This window comes from Oncorhynchus kisutch, linkage group LG4 (genome assembly GCF_002021735.2).
Source record: "Oncorhynchus kisutch isolate 150728-3 linkage group LG4, Okis_V2, whole genome shotgun sequence".
Classification (NCBI taxonomy): domain Eukaryota; kingdom Metazoa; phylum Chordata; class Actinopteri; order Salmoniformes; family Salmonidae; genus Oncorhynchus; species Oncorhynchus kisutch.
In genome coordinates, this window is record NC_034177.2 from 65,446,230 (window position 1) to 65,463,534 (window position 17,305).

The 17,305-nt window shown below is 42.2% G+C and overlaps 1 protein-coding gene across 5 annotated transcripts in view; it reads right to left on the reverse strand.

Moving 5' to 3' along the window:
- LOC109889851 (cullin-9) overlaps nt 1–17,305 on the reverse strand; it is a 67,633-nt gene that overhangs the window by 30,548 nt on the left and 19,780 nt on the right. For 2 of the 5 annotated variants that reach the window (XM_031823416.1, XM_020481608.2), the window contains exons 13-23: nt 17,188–17,293; nt 16,702–16,929; nt 10,558–10,648; nt 4,849–5,020; nt 4,429–4,534; nt 4,223–4,318; nt 3,907–4,082; nt 3,688–3,821; nt 2,549–2,734; nt 1,583–1,612; nt 77–210 (exon numbers count right to left, since the gene is read on the reverse strand). In XM_031823416.1, coding sequence (XP_031679276.1) covers nt 77–210; nt 1,583–1,612; nt 2,549–2,734; nt 3,688–3,821; nt 3,907–4,082; nt 4,223–4,318; nt 4,429–4,534; nt 4,849–5,020; nt 10,558–10,648; nt 16,702–16,929; nt 17,188–17,293 — 1,459 coding nt within the window. The remainder of the gene's footprint in view (nt 1–76; nt 211–1,582; nt 1,613–2,548; nt 2,735–3,687; nt 3,822–3,906; nt 4,083–4,222; nt 4,319–4,428; nt 4,535–4,848; nt 5,021–10,557; nt 10,649–16,701; nt 16,930–17,187; nt 17,294–17,305) is intronic. The other 3 variants (XM_031823415.1, XM_031823417.1, XM_031823414.1) reach the window with 2 other exon arrangements.

Consider the following 17,305-nt stretch of genomic DNA (forward strand, 5'->3'; position numbering starts at 1 on the left):
ACTTACTTCAAGAACATTAGATCAGAGTAGGTTAATAATGGGCCTCAATGTTTTTAGAGAAGTAAGACTGGCTAACCTGTCTCTGTACCACGCCCTGCCAACATAGTGCTATCCCTGCAATACTGCTGATGTTCTTCCCCTTCGGCTTGACAAAGTTGGAGGACGAAGAGGACACAGCAGCTGCATCTTTGTTCTTTCCCTCTTTGCCATCTGAAAGAAAATTACAAAATCAGTTATCTTCTAAGCAAAAGGTTTGAGAAATTCAAGGTAAAAATAAATACACTGCATATATTAAAGTTTGTGGACAAATGACTGGATTCAGCTATTTCAGCCACACCCGTTGCTGTCAGGTATATTAAATTGAGCACACAGCCATGCAACCTCCATAGACAAACATAGGCAGTAGAATGGCCTTACTGAGGAGCTCAGTGACTTTCAACATGGCACCATCATAGGATGCCACCTTTCCAACAAGTCAGATTGTAAAATTTCTGCCCTGTTAGAGCTGCCCCGGTCAACTGTAAGTGCTGTTATTATGAAGTGAAAACATCTAGGAGCAACAACGGCTCAGCCGCAAAGTAGTAGGCCACACAAGCTCACAAAATGGGAACGCAGAGTGCTGAAGCACGTAGGGCATAAAAATGGTCTGTTCTCGGTTGCAACACTCATTACCAAGTTCCAAACTGCTACTGGAAGGAGGAGCTTCAATGAAATGGGTTTCCATGGCCGAGCAGCTGCACAAAAGCCTAAGATCACTATATGCAATGCCAAACGTCAGCTTGAGTGGTGTAAAGCTCACCGCCATTGGACTCTGGAGCAGCGGAAATGCATTCTCTAGAGTGATGAATCACGCTTCACCATCTGGCAGTCCGACGGACAAATCTGGGTTTAGAGGATGCCAGGAGAACGCCACCTGACCCAATGCATAGTGCCAACTGTAAAGTTTGGTGGATGAGGAATAATAGTCTCGGGCTGCTTTTCATGGTTCGGGCTAGGCCTCTTAGTTCCAGTGAAGGTAAATCTTAACGCCACAGCATACAATGACATTCTAGACAATTCTGTATTTCCAACTTTGTGGAAACAATTTGGGGAAGGGCCTTTCCTGTTCCACCATGACAATGCCCCGTGCACAAAGCGAGGTCCATACAAAAATTGTTTGTCGACATGGGCGACAAGTCTTCCACACTTAACATCAGTGCCCAACCTCACTAATGCTTTTGTGGCTGAATGGAAGCAAGTCCCCGCAGCAAAGTCCCTACATCTAGTGGAAAGCCTTCCCAGAAGAGTGGAGGCTGTTATAGCAGCAAAAGCGGGGACCAACTCCATATTAATTCTCATGATTTTGGAATTAGATGTTTGACAAGCAGGTGTCCACATACTTTTGGTCATGTAGCAGATGAAACTGCAGCCAAAAACAAGTGAAAGAAACAAAGGAGTAACACATCGTCCTGATCATTTTCAATTCAAACTGGAGGGTTGCGTGTGGGGGGAAAGCGGAACGTCTCAGTGATTAGTAATATAAAAATGGAGATGCTGGAAGAATAACTAAATGCAGTACATTAGCCTCTAAGCTCTTACTTACTCTTTAAAACTTTGCTTCGGTTGATACCTTCTGAAAACAAAAGAAATACGGAAGACGTGATGGGTTGTCAACCAAATATTATGAATAAAGTATCAATACCTTCGCATTTCCAAATATTATACTACCATGCAAAATCTAGTCTTTAGTCTACTGAGATTTGCAGCTCATTTTGATGAGCAATTCCTGTAGGATTTCCACACCCAATTTTAGGGGCAATAATTGCCAAAATACTATTAAAAAAGGTTGAGAGGCCCACATTTTGTCCCACTATGCCTAATGAAATATCAGTCACAGCTGGACAGAGAAAAGACTTCAGTGTTTATCAGAAGTAAAGAAGTGGTAGGGTATGTCCGGGGGTGTCCTCGGATGGGGCCACAGTGTCTCCTGACCCCTCCTGTCTCAGCCTACAGTATTTATGCTGCAGTAGTTTATGTGTCGGGGGGCTAGGATCAGTTTGTTATATCTGGAGTACCTCTCCTGTCCTATTCGGTGTCCTGTGTGAATCTAAGTGTGCGTTCTCTAATTCTCTCTTTCTCTCTCTCTCTCGGAGGACCTGAGCCCTAGGACCATGCCCCAGGACTACCTGACATGATGACTCCTTGCTGTCCCCAGTCCACCAGACCGTGCTGCTGCTCCAGTTTCAACTGTTCTGCCTTATTATTATTATACGACCATGCTGGTCATTTATGAACATTTGAACATCTTGGCCATGTTCTGTTATAATCTCCACCCGGCACAGCCAGAAGAGGACAGGCCACCCCACATAGCCTGGTTCCTCTCTAGGTTTCTTCCTAGGTTTTGGCCTTTCTAGGGAGTTTTTCCTAGCCACCGTGCTTCTACACCTGCATTGCTTGCTGTTTGGGGTTTTAGGCTGGGTTTCTGTACAGCACTTTGAGATATCAGCTGATGTACGAAGGGCTATATAAATACATTTGATTTGGTTTATAGGGTTACAGGATTACTCACTGCATTTGATGGGCGGCTTGAGCTCCTCTGTGTTCACTCGGCTGGTATCCACATGGACCAGTAGGTGGGTGAGGCGACGGACGCGGGAGTTGAAGATGGCGGCCCGACTCTTGCAGCGCCTGGCTGACTCTGCGTTGTCCAGGTACTCAGTGAGTAACCAGGAGAGGGGACTGAGGACTTGGGTCTCTGTTAGGAGTGGAGGAGAAAAGCAAGGTTGGCATACTACAACTCTGACAGAAAATCATCTTAGTTGATGAAAATGTATGGCTGACAGAACGTAGCTGAATTGCAGGAATTGAGAGAGAGTGTGTTTCTCAAAATGCCGTGCTACGTCCTCTAAGCACGCAAATTGGTACATGGGATGGTCGGAGTATGATTCCAAATCAAAGTATGCGAAACGGAGCACGGAGGGCACTTGTCGAATGCTTACTCCATTTGAACATATTTTTAAGCATGCAACATAAAGTATGCACAGAAATATTACGCAAGCACGTAAAAATTACACAAAATGTCATTATTTGAACTGTAGAGAGAGAAAATGAAATGTTGCATAGCAACATCTCATACGTTGCCTGACTACAATATTGTATCTTAATACGTTAATAAATAGATGCTGTGTTAATTTTGGCATGTTTACCTGCCCACAAAACCAACTGTAGTGTGCGTAGATCTTAAGCCCATAAACAGTCAATGGGGCTAACTGGCAATCTACTACTGTTAGCTAGCTAGCCAGATCGCCATGAAGAATTGGTAGCTCGCTACCCACGAAAAGTGTACATCTACCTTGCATAACATTAGATTTAGGTCATTTTTGCCTGTTTGGCTAGCTAGCTAGATTATTATGATTTCCATACAGCTAGCTGATAATTATGAAGTAAAACGTTTGCTTTGTGTGTATCTGGTTTCGTCTCCATTGTTGCATTGTCCTGGCTGGAAGAAGGTTCAGTGAATGAGGAGGTGCAGTGTGAGGTAATACAGTAGTGGGAGTGCTTCTCAAATGTAATGTTTTATGCGTTCTCCACACTCTCGTCCTCACAAAAACGTACTCAGGATAACGTCCTCGGAGAATAAACTTGGCGCATGTGTGTGGCGTACGGTAGTATGCATATTGAGAAACATTCAGTGACTCCGGAAGTTACCAGAGATGGTGATGCTCTGTACGATGGGGGTGATGAGGGCCTCCCAGCAAGTGCGTCCCAGAGCCTCCGCTGCCTCGGCATCGGGCAGGAAGCGGTCAGCAAACATCTGCTCATGTCGCAGAGCGCTGTTCAGTCTGCAGACACACACACACCAGGCCAGGTTAGAGCAGTCTGGGCATGAGTGCAGTTAGCAGTAGTGTGTAGTAGAGAAAGGTTTACTTGTTGAAGAGCTGCAGCAGCTGGGCCTTGTCCTCAAGGATCTCCTGGCACCAGGTGTGGGCTTTGGTGGTGTAGAAGAGGTAGGTGCGACAGCAAAGCTGCTCCTTGAAAACGGGCCAGAAGGTGGGCTTGGGCCCCAACACCTCAAAACCGTGGACCCTCGTGTCGATGCCACCCTGGTGTGGAGAAAATGATGTTAATGCAGGTTCAACATTTTAAAGTAGACTCCCTGCTGACCAGGGTTGTGATCAATACCATTTCAATTCAGGAAGTAAAACTCAATTGAAATTCCAATTTTCATGATGCCACAGCCCACCTGCTGACACCTCTTGATCCTGATCTGCACAATGGACCAGAAGCGGGTCATGTTCTCCAGTAACACAATGCGATTGGCTGACGGAGGCACATTGACCTGTAAATCACAGAGTTGGGGGCGAGGCTTAAACCTTAAAAAGACAAGATCATACCTATAACCTACTTCCAAAGATGTTCCTACTCCTGCCTGCCTATACAGCTACTTACTGTGTTCAGCTCTGTGTTGATATTTGTGGGGTCGTCTCCTCCAAGTACTACAATGCGGGCAGGCATATAGCTGGAGTCTTCACTGGCCACAAGAACTGACAATTGCCTTGGTTTAACAAGAACAGGAGAAAATGTGCTTACAGTAAGTGCCCAATTGTTACAGTAATAAATAGTACAACTATGGATGCCATTGAAGTAAACGCAGCAGTTGTTTAAGATAGAGCATGCAGTCTAGCATAATAATCCACAGCTGCAAGAACAAGGCAATAACACAAACATTTCGGTATACAGGCAAGGGAACAGTGAGCAACACAGGTGTGCTTCAATTTCAATTGTCTTTACATATTGTGCATAGATATCAAGAGTAAACATTCCAACATTATAAACCCTCAGTATGGCCAAAGTGATGTGTGGACATACCTAATAGCCACCCCCTTGTGCATGTAGATGTTGATAAAATGGGAACCTGTGCAGCCATTGGACTCCCAGTAGGTTTTAGGGTTCTTGTCAGTGAGCTTGTTCGCTCGATGGTGATTAGAGGAAACCTCCACTTTCTCCCAGCACTTGTCCTCCTTGAGTTCCAAACTAGATCCTGTTGTTAACGGTCACAAGATGAACAGGACAGTTTAAGACAAATTGTACTTTAACTTTCAGAAGCTAAATAAAATCTTACGGGCTGATTAGGTCAAGTAAATAATCTACCAGTACTAGTAATGTATTTCTTGATTTTACGAAAACAGAATAAAATATGATATTATGATACATTTTGCAGGGCTCCAGACTGCAACCATTTTGTCGCAACTGTATGTTCTGAATCAGACGGGCTATTCTAAAATGTTTCTCTAAATGTAATAGTGTACGTAAAGATGAAGGCAACTTCATATCTATTGAACAAAAACAAAATCAGGATTCTGGAGCTCTTTTTTGAAAGTAAAATAACAAAAATTAGCCATATTGTCAACCTATGACTTCCATCTCCAGGCCATTAGACTGCTATGCAGACACCACTAGCCGGCCTGCCCAGTACCCTGCCCTGAACTTAGTCACTGTTACTAGTCGGCTACCACCCCAGTAATGTACCCTGCACCTTAGACACTGCTGGCCTATGTACATAATAAATTGAACACTGGTCACTTTAATAATCGTCACATACTGTATTATATAGTCTAGGATGATAATATCACTACTGCTGTACACATCTTTTCTATTTGGTATTTTATTAGGATCCCCATTAGATGTTGCAAACGCAGCAGCTACCCTTCCTGGGTCCACACAAAACATGACATAATACAGAACATTAACAGACAAGAACAGCTCAAGGATAGAACTACATAACAAAAAATATATATTTTTTAAAGGCACATGTAACCTACATATCAATACATACACAATCTATTTAGGTCAAATAGGGGAGAGGCGTTGTGCCGTGAGTTGTTCCTTTATTTGTTTTTTGAAACCAGGTTTGCTGTTTATATGAGATGGAACTTAGTTCCACGCAATAATGGCTCTAAATAATACTGTATGCTTTCTTGAATTTGTTCTGGATTTGCGAAATGTGAAAAGACCCCTGGTCTGGTGGGGTTAGTGTGTGTGTGTGTGTCAGAGCTGTGTGTAAGTTGACTATGTAAACAATTTTGGATTTTCAACACATTAAATGTTTCAACTCTCAGATGCAGCTTAACTAGGTCTTTCCTTGCAGCACTCGACTTATCAAGATAAGACAAAACTAGAGCGTGTCTATGTGGTGTCAAAAAAGCAGAGCATCTCTTTATTACAGACCGACCTCTCCCAATCTTTACAATCATTGAATCTATGTGTTGACCATGACAGTTCACAATCTAAAACGTAACACCAAGTAATTTAGTCTCCTCAACTTGTTCAGCCACACCATTCATTGCCAGATTCAGCTGAGGTCTAGAACTTCGGGAATGATTCGTACCAAATACAATGCTCTTCGCTTTAGAGATGTTTAGGACCAGTTTATTACTGGCCACCCATTCCAAAACAGACTGCAACTCTTCGTTAAGGGTTTCAGTGACTTCATTAGCTGTGGTTGCTGATGCGTACATGGTTGAATCATCAGCATACATGTTTTGTTTAATGCCAAAATAGAAAAGGGTAGAGGGCCTAGAGAGCTGCCGCGATACACCACACGTTTCATGTTTGACATTAGAGAAGCATCCATTAAAGAACATCCTTTGAGTTCTATTAGATAGATTGCCATATCATGGATTCAGAACAGAGGTTGAAAAGCCATGACAAGTTTTTTTCAACAGGTTATGGTCAATAATATCAAACGTCTGCACTGAAATCTAACAGTACAGCTCCCAATCTTATCAATTTCTTTCAACAAATCAGTCAATTGTGTCAGTGCAGTACATGTTGAGTGCCCTTCTCTATAAGCATGCTGAGTGTCTGTTGTTAATATGTTTACAGAGAAATAGCATTGTATTTGGTCAAACTAATTTTTTCCAACAGTTTGCTAAGAGCTGGCAGCAAGCTTATAGGTCTGCTGTTAGAACCACTAAAATGCTGCTTTAGCACTCTTGGGTAGCGGAATTACTTTGGCTTCCCTCCAGGCATGAGGACAAATATTTTCCTCTAGGCTCAGATTAAAGATATAGGAGTGGCTATAGAGTCAGCTACCATCCTCAGTAGCTTTCCATCTAAGTTGTCAATGCCAGGTTTGTCATTATTGATCGATACATTTTTCCACTTTACAAAATTCAAACTTGCACCACTTTTCTTTCATTATCGTTTTTTTTTATGCATGAATAAGATGTCTCACTGTTAGTTGTTGGCATTTCCTGCCTAAGTTTGCCCACTTTGTCAATTAAGTAAACATAAAAATAATTGGCAAGATCAAATGGTTTTGTGATCAGATTCAATAAAAGATGGAGTTGAATTTGTCTTTCTGCCCAGAACTTAATTTAAAGTACTTTTATCTCAATCATTCTTTATATCATTGATCTTGGCTTCATAAAAATAAAAAAAATTGGAATTTAGTCACATCATTTCTCAATTTTCAGAAAGCCAGACTTATTAGCCACACCTTCTGTTCCACGATCTCTTTCAAATATACAGTTTTTCAATTCCTCAATCCATGGAGCCTTAACAGTTAACAGTCTTAAATTAACAGGTGCATGCTTATCAATAATTGAAAGATGCAATTTCATAAATTCATCAAATGCAGCATCTTGATTCTCCTTATTAATCAAATTAGACCAACAAATATTTTTTACATCACCCACATAAGAGTCAGAGCAAAATCTTTTGAATGATCTCTTATATACTATTTTAGGCCGAGCTTTTGGAACTTTGGCTTTCCTGGATATAGCCATAATATTGTGATCACTGCATCCAATGGGTACGGATAGAGCTTTAGATCAAAGTTCTACAGTATTAGTAAAAATGTGATCGATACATTTAGATACTCTTGACCCTGTATTATTTGTAAACACCCTGGTACAGTAGGTTGATTAATAACCTGAACCAGATTACAGGCACTGGTTACAGTGAGAAGCTTCCTATTGAGCGGACAAGCTTGATGAAAACCAGTCAATATGCAGGTCCCCAAGAAAGTAGACATCTATTTACATTTTTTATTTTTTTTTTACTTTATTTTACTAGGCAAGTCAGTTAAGAACAAATTATTATTTTCAATGACGGCCTAGGAACAGTGGGTTAACTGCTTGTTCAGGGGCAGAACGACAGATTTGTACCTTGTCAGCTCGGGGATTTGAACTTGCAACCTTCCGGTTACTAGTCCAATGCTCTAACCACTAGGCTACCCTACATCACATACACTATCAAACATTTCACACATATTATTGAGATACTGACTGTTAGCACTTGGTGGCCTATAGAAACACCCCAAAAGAAAAGGCTTCAGATGTGGTTGCTGGTTCACTTGGCACAACACTTCAGATAAGACCTTCTCTAAGCATTACAAGGAAATAGCCCTGAATATATACAGCAACACCTCCCGCAAAAGCGTTTGTCTCTTATATAGATGCTATATTCTTGTATTGCTACTGCTGTATCATCAAATGAATGATCTAAATGAGTCTCAGAAATGGTTAACATTTGAATATTATCTGATGTAATTTTTTTATTTTACCAGGCAAGTCAGTTAAGAACAAATTCTTATTTTCAATGACGGCCTAGGAACAGTGGGAAGAGGGCAGAACAACAGCTTTTTACCTTGTCAGCTCGAGGATTCGAACTTGCAACCTTCCTGTTATTGATTTCATTAACCTTATTTCTAAGGCTACATGTGTTAATATGGGTTATTCTCTTATTTATTTATTTTTAGCCCTTTTTCTCCCCAATTTCGTGGTATCTTGTCTCATCGCTACAACTCCCGTACGGGCTCGGGTAGGAGATGAAGGTTGAAAGTCATGTGTCCTCCGATACACAACCCAACCAAGCCGCACTGCTTCTTAACACAGCGCGCATCCAACCCGGAAGCCAGCCGCACCAATGTGTCGGAGGAAACACCGTGCACCCGGCAACCTTGGTTAATGCGCACTGCGCCCGGCACAGGAGTCGCTGGTGCGCGATGAGACAAGGATATCCCCTACCGGCCAAACCCTCCCTAACAACGCTAGGCCAATTGTGCGTCGCCCCACGGATCTCCCGGTCGCGGCCGGTTCCGACAGAGCCTGGGCACGAACAGCAGTACAGCGCCCTTAACCACTGCACCACACGGGAGGCCAATATGGGCTATTTTCAGCCCTTTCCTCGGTAGCTTACCAGAGATCGACATAATATGGAAAAGAGCAAACGAAGCAAGATAAAAAAATATATACATTCAGCGCTCCATTAAATCAATTGGTGTGTGTGTTGCGGGGTTGAAGCCAAGCCTATTGGTTTGTAGCTATCTCGTCCTTTCCAGGCTGGAGGAATGGGCCAAATTACCAGCAACAGTGTGTGAAAATCTTGTGAAGACTTACAGAAAATGTTTGACCTCTGTCATTGCCAACAAAGGGTATATAACAAAGTATTGAGATAAACTTTTGTTATTGACCAAATACTTATTTTCCACCATAATTTGCAAATAAATTCATTAAAAAATCCTACAATGTGATTATCTGGATTTTTTTCTTCTCATTTTGTCTGTCATAGTTGAAGTGTACCTATGATGAAAATTACAGGCCTCTCATCTTTTTAAGTGGGAGAACTTGCACAATTGGTGGCTGACCAAATACTTTTTTGCCCCACTGTATATTTATTTTAATATTATTAACCTTTATTTAACAAATTGTGCGCCACCCTATGGGGCTCCCAATCACGGCTGGTTGTGATAAAGCCTGGATTCGAACAAGGGAATGTAATGACGCCTCTTGCACTGAGATGCAGTGCCTTAGACCACTGCGCGACTCAGGAGCCCGAATTTGTTTGAATTGTTCTGTCTTAGTGCACTGCTGTAGCTAGAATCTAGAATCTTTGAAATTTTTATGTAATCTTTATTTAACTAGGCAAGTCAGTTAAGAATACATTCTTATTTACAATAACAGCTTAGGAACAGTGGGTTAGCTGACTTGTTCAGGGGCAGAATGACAGATTTTTACCTTGTCAACTCTGGGATTCAATCTAGCAACCTTTCAGTTACTGGCCCAACGCTCTAACCACTAGGCTAACTGCCGCCCCAAACATAAATAGAAACATAAGCATATCGCTGCACCTGCAATAACATCTGCAAAATGTGTAAGCGACCAATAAAATGATTCGATTTTGATTTGATAATGACTGGATTAACTTATTTATTGAATACCATCTCAGTGGTCTATTAATCAAATCAAATGTATTTATATAGCCCTTCTTACATCAGCTGATATATCAAAGTGCTGTACAGAAACCCAGCCTAAAACCCTAAACAGCAAGCAATGCAGGTGTATTACACTTCTTAATAAAGCATTGTGGATTACATTAGAATTACTTTAAAATATAACTACTTTTTTTGTGGCACTGAAATTATACTATTTTTTGGGGGTGCAATCCAATCATGGGATGGTGCCACCAACTGAAAAAGTTAGGGGAAATGTTAGTTTGGAGCCCTGATTTTGGCACCATTTCTTTGCGTGTCTGGTATTATCTGTGCTTTGAGTCAGCTAAAAGTAAATATACCTTGGCACAGATTGTGTAGAAAGACGTCAAAGAAGGGGATGTTGATTGGCTGGTGGCTTCGCCGATGCTCCTCTATTTGGCCCAAAACCATCTGTATTTGGTTAGAAAGGACAGCACGGGTTACAAATGAGCTATTAGCAACAGAGTGGCATGACACTTGCAAGCCAAAATGTGACATCCCTATTGAAGTCACACTTCTAAAAACAACAAGTAAAAATATAGCAGCGAGCAACTGGGTTCACAGGATGACAAAGGACACAATATCATTTGGATAACAAAGCAAGCACTATCATGTACGAACTATCATCCTTTATGTTCATTCATGAGTTTAAATACAACATCTGGAGTGAATCTGATATGGTTCATGAAGATGTTTGCAGATGATTGAGCATTAGTGTTACATACGCAAAGAATGAGTTAATAGTTTTCTTCCAGATTCAGTGTGGTTAATCTTAGAGATGTCCATGATAGCGATTGAAGTAAATCCACCGTGAAGTGGATTTACAGTGATTTAAATATACAAGTAAAACCAGATTTTTGATTTGTCTATAATCTGCCAGCCATATTTTGACCAATCCATTAGCTTTTCTCAAACTAAGTTAAAACATACAGTTGAAGTCAGAAGGTTACATACACCTTAGTCAAATACATTTAAGCTCAGTTTTTCACAACTCCTGACATAGAGAGAATTATTTATTTCAGCTTTTATTTCTTTCATCACATTCCCAGTACACTCAATTAGTATTTGGTAGCATTGCCTTTAAAATTGTTTAACTTGGGTCAAACGTTTTGGGTAGCCTTCCACAAGCTTCCCACAATAAGTTGGGTGAATTTTAGCCCATTCCTCCTGACAGAACGTGTGTAACTGAGTCAGGTTTGTAGGCCTCCTTGCTCGCACACGCTTTTTCAGTTCTGCCCACAAATGTTCTATAGAATTGAGGTCAGAGCTTTGTGATGGCCATTCCAATACCTTGACTTTGTTGTCCTTAAGCCATTTTGCCACAACTTTGGAAGTATGCTTGGGGTCATTGTCCATTTGGAACACCCATTTGCGACTGAGCTTTAACTTCCTGACTGATGTCTTGAGATGTTGCTTCAATATATCCACATCATTTTACTTTCTCATTTTGCCATCTATTTTGTGAATTGCACCAGTCCCTCTTGCAGCAAAGCACCCCACAACATGATGCTGCCACCCCCTTGCTTCAAGGTTGGGATGGAGTACTTCGGCTTGCAAGCATCCCCCCTTTTTACTCCAAACATAACAATGGTCATTATGGCCAGACAGTTCTATTTTTGTTTCATCAGACCAGAGGACATTTCTCCAAAAAGTACAATCTTTGTCCTCATGTGCAGTTGCAAACCCTAGTCTGGCTTTTTATGGCGGTTTTGGAGCAGTGGCTTCTTCCTTCTTCCTGCTCCGATCCCGGAGCAAACATCAATTATTCCGGAGTTAACCAGCTGAAGAGTTCCATCAGCCACTCCTGGACTACAATCACCTATCCGGACCCGCTTTACTGCCGATGCGGAGCCCCACCAGGCCTTCCCGACTGGACTACCGACGTTATCTGCCCGAGGGAGTTATCCAACTGGCCCCTCCGTCGCAACGTTACCTGAATGCCCATCTGCGGCCCACTAATCGTTAGCAGTCTTATCGGCTGCTATCTGAATAGGTCTATCGGACAATTTTTCTTGGGTCACTATAACTATTTTGCCAATTGGATTGATCCCCTCTACCACACGGAACCCCACTAATCTACCGATGGAAACGCACAAGGTGGCTAAAAACAGACCTCCATCCTATGCTATCTTGCTACCGATGGCCTGGCTAGTTGTGTGAATCGCCGTTATCCCAACCAACCTCACTACTCACTGGAACCTTATGATCACTCGACTAAGCATGCCTCTCCTTAATGTTAATATGCCTTGTCCATTGCTGTTCTGGTTAGTGTTTAGTGGCAAATTTCACTGTAGAGCCACTATCTCTGCTCATTATACCTTATCCAACCTTTCAGTTCCAGCACCCACACATGCGATGACATCACCTGGTTTCAATTATGTTTCTAGAGACAATATCTCTCTCATCACTCAATACCTAGGTTGACCTCCACTGTATTCACATCCCACCATACCTTTGTCTGTACATTATACCTTGAAGCTATTTTATCGCCCCCAGAATCTTCCTTTTACTCTCGGTTCCGGACGTTCTAGACGAACAAGTCTCGTAGCTTTTAGCCATACCCTTATCCTACTCTGTTCCTCTGGTGATGTAGAGGTAAATCCAGGCCCTGCAGTGCCTAGCTCCACTCCTATTCCCCAGGCGCTCTCTTTTGATGATATCTGGAACCGTAATAGCCTTGGTTTCATGCATGTTAATATTAGAAGCCTCCTCCCTAAGTTTGTTTTATTCACTGCTTTAGCACCCTGGAAAAACCCTGGAAGAGTTCTGTCCTACTATCCAGGTCTGTACACAAACAATTTGAACTTCTACTTTAAAAAAATTACCACTTTAAAAACAAGTCTCTCACCGTTGCCGCCTGCTATAGACCACCCTCTGCCCCCAGCTGTGCTCTGGACACCATATGTGAACTGATTGCCCCGCATCTATCTTCAGAGCTCGTGCTGCTAGGTGACCTAAACTGGAACATGCTTAACAACCCAGCCATCCTACAATCTAAGCTTGATGCCCTCAATCTCAAACAAATTATCAATGAACCTTCCAGGTACCACCCCAAAGCCGTAAACACTGGCACCCTCATAGATATCATCCTAAACAACTTGCCCTCTAAATACACCTCTGATGTTTTCAACCAAGATCTCAGCGATCACTGCCTCATTGCCTGCATCCGTAATGGGTCAGCGGTCAAACAACCTCCACTCATCACTGTCAAATGCTCCCTGAAACACTTCAGCGAGCAGGCCTTTCTAATCGACCTGGCCGGGGTATCTTGGAAGGATATTGACCTCATCCCGTCAGCCTGTTTTTTTATTTAAAAATGCCTTCCTCACCATCTTAAATAAGCATGCCCCATTCAAGAAATTTAGAACCAGGAACAGATATAGCCCTTGGTTCTCTCCAGACCTGAATGCCCTTAACCAACACAAAAACATCCTATGGCATTCTGCATTAGCATCGAACAGCCCCTATGATATGCAACTTTTCAGGGAAGCTAGAAACCAATATACACAGGCAGTTAGAAAAGCCAAGACTAGCTTTTTTAAGCAGAAATTTGCTTCCTGCAACACAAACTCAAAAAGGTTCTGGGACACTAAAGTCTATGGAGAATAAATACACCTCCTCCCAGCTGCCCACTGCACTGAGGATAGGAAACACTGTCACCAATGATAAATCCACTATATAATTGAGAATTTCAATAAGCATTTTTCTACAGCTAGCCATGCTTTCCACCTGGCTACCCCTACCCCGGTCAAAAGCACTGCACACCCCACAGCAACTCGCACAAGCCTTCCCCATTTCTCCTTCTCCCAAATCCAGTCAGCTGATGTTCTGAAAGAGCTGCAAAATCTGGACCCCTACAAATCAGCCGGGCTAGACAATCTGGACCCTTGCTTTCTAAAAAATGATCTGCCGAAATTGTTGCCACCCTTATTACTAGCCTGTTCAACCTCTCTTTCGTGTCATCTGAGGTCCCAAAGATTGGAAAGCAGTTGCGGTCATACCCCTCTTCAAAGGGGGTGGCACTCTACCTATATCTATCCTACCCTGCCCTTCTAAGGACCTCGAAAGCCAAGTCAACAAACAGATTAACGACCATTTCGAATCCCACCATACCTTCTCCGCTATGTCATCTGGTTTCAGAGCTGGTCATGGGTGCACCTCAGCCACGCTCAAGGTCCTAAATGATATCTTAACCGTCATCGATAAGAAACATTACTGTGGAGCCGTATTCATTGATCTGGCCAAGGCTTTCGACTCTGTCAATCTCCACATCGGCAGACTAGACAGCCTTGGTTTCTTAAATGATTGCCTCGCCTGGTTCACCAACTACTTCTCTGATTGATTTCAGTGTGTCAAATCGGAGGGCCTGTTGCCTGGGCCTCTGGCAGTCTCTATGGGGGTGCCACAGGGTTCAATTCTTGGACCGACTCTCTTCTCTGTATACATCAATGATGTCACTCTTGCTGCTGGTGAGTCTCTGATCCACCTCTACGCAGACGACCCCATTTTGTATACTTCTGGCCCTTCTTTGGAAACTGTGTTAACAACCCTCCAGACGAGCTTCAATGCCATACAACTCTCTTTCCGTGGCCTCCAATTGCTCTTAAATACAAGTAAAACTAAATGCATGCTCGTCAACCATACTTGTCGCCAAACCCACTGGCTCCAGGTCATCTACAAGACCCTACTAGGTAAAGTCCCCCCTTATCTCAGCTCGCTGGTCACCATAACAGCACCCACCTGTAGCACGCGCTCCAGCAGGTATATCTCTCTGGTCACCCCCAAAACCAATTCTTCCTTTGGCCGCCTCTCCTTCCAGTTCTCTGCTGCCAATGACTGGAACGAACTACAAAAATCTCAAAGTGCAAACACTTATCTCCCTCACTAGCTTAAAGCACCAGCTGTCAGAGCAGCTCACAGATTACTGCACCGGTACATAGCACATCTATAATTTAGCCCAAACAACTACCTCTCCCCCTTCTGTATTTATTTATTTATTTTGCTCCTTTGCACCCCATTATTTCTATTTCTACTTTGCACATTCTTCCACTGCAAATCTACCATTCCAGTGTTTTACTTGCTATATTGTATTTACTTCGCCACCATGGCCTTTTTTTTGCCTTTTACCTCCCTTATCTCACCTCATTTGCTCACATTGTATATAGACTTGTTTTTCTACTGTATTATTGACTATGTTTGTTTTTCTCCATGTGTAACTCTGTGTTGTTGTACGTGTCGAACTGCTTTGCTTTATCTTGGCCAGGTCGCAATTGTAAATGAGAACTTGTTCTCAACTTGCCTACCTGGTTAAATAAAGGTGAAATAAATAACATTAATTCCTTGCTGAGCGGCCTTTCAGCTTATGTCGATTTAGGACTCGTTTTACTGTGGATATAGATACTTTTGTACCCGTTTCCTCCAACATCTTCACATGGTCCTTTGCTGTTGTTCTGGGATTTTCGCACCAAAGTACATTCATCTCTAGGAGACAGAACATGTCTCCTTCCTGAGCGGTATGACAGCTACGTGGTCCCATTTTCTGTACAGATGAACGTGGTACCTTCAGGCGAAAGGAAACTACTCCCAAAGATGAAATTGACTTGTGGAGGTCTACAATTGCTTTTCTGAGATCTTGGCTGATTTCTTTAGATTTTCCCATGATGTCAAGCAAAGAGGCGGTGAGTTTGAAGGTAGGCCTTGAAATACATCCACAGGTACACATCTAATTGACTCAAATTATGTCAATTAGCCTAACAGACGCTTCTAAAGCCATGACAATTTTATGACATTTTCCAAGCTGTTTAAAAAGGCACAGTCAATTAAGTGTATGTAAACTTCTGACCCACTGAAATTGTGATACAGTGAGTTATAAGTGAAATAACCTGTCTGTAAACAATTGTTGGAAAAGTTACTTGTGTCATGCACAAAGTAGATGTCCTAACGACTTGCCAAAACTATAGTTTGTTATTAACAAGAAATTTGTGGAGTGGTTGAAAAACGAGTTTAATGACTCCAATCTAAGTGTATGTAAACTTCCGACATCAACTGTACCATGGGCCTACATCCCAAATTGTGTTTTTTGGTTATATGGTTCATATTTTAGCATGCTATCACATCTTGCAAATGTCAAAGATGGAGGGAAATCTATACTAATCTATACTAATGGACCTTATGGGTCCTTGAGGCAAATTTGACAACTAAACACAACGTTTCAAGTCACTAGGTCAAACGGGGTGGCGGATATGATGATTTAAGTGAATGATCATGACAGCGCCACCTATAGTGAATCGATGCCATTCTTTTTAACAAAGTTACCAATCTATGCTTGAGTTATTTGACCATGTCAAGGTAATTATTATTTTATTTTTAATTAAAGAACAATAGGTTTAGCTGTGGGAAAAAAAAACAATGTGGAGTTAAAATATAACTGCTGAATAGTTAAGATAGTAGCACTTGTACTAAACCTGTATGCAACCAGCCAGAACACTGGTGGTCATTTTCTTGTAGAGATTGGCGTACTTATCACAGTCTGTGATTAAGTCCCGCAGCTCTGTGACCATAAGCAGGTTGACACTGTGCTTGTCCAGCGCCTTGACCAGGGCTTCCTTTGTGCCCAGACGACACATCACCACGGCATAGTCTTTGTTCAGAGAGGCCAGGCGATACAGGAAGCGGATGAGCTGCTGGACAACCTAGGGGGAAAAAAAGAGAGAAAAAAACTTGCGTCGTGACCATTAGCTAAAATAGAAACACAGGATTATAGCTATGCGTTTATAATCATGGAGGATCCACAGGAGGCTGGTGAGGGCAGGTCAAAATAATGGCTGCAATGGATTGAAATCAAACACATTGAAACCATATGTTTGATACCATTCCATTTGAGTCATTACTATGAGCCAGTCCTCCCCAATTAAGGTGCCATCAGCCACATGTGGGAAGATCTTTCTTACCTCACGGTCATTGATGAATGTAGTCATAGAAGACAAGCATGGTTCTATGCTCTCATGCCATGGAAGCAGATCCTCCTGGTAATTGTCCAAGACCTTGTTCAATATTCTACAGGAGATA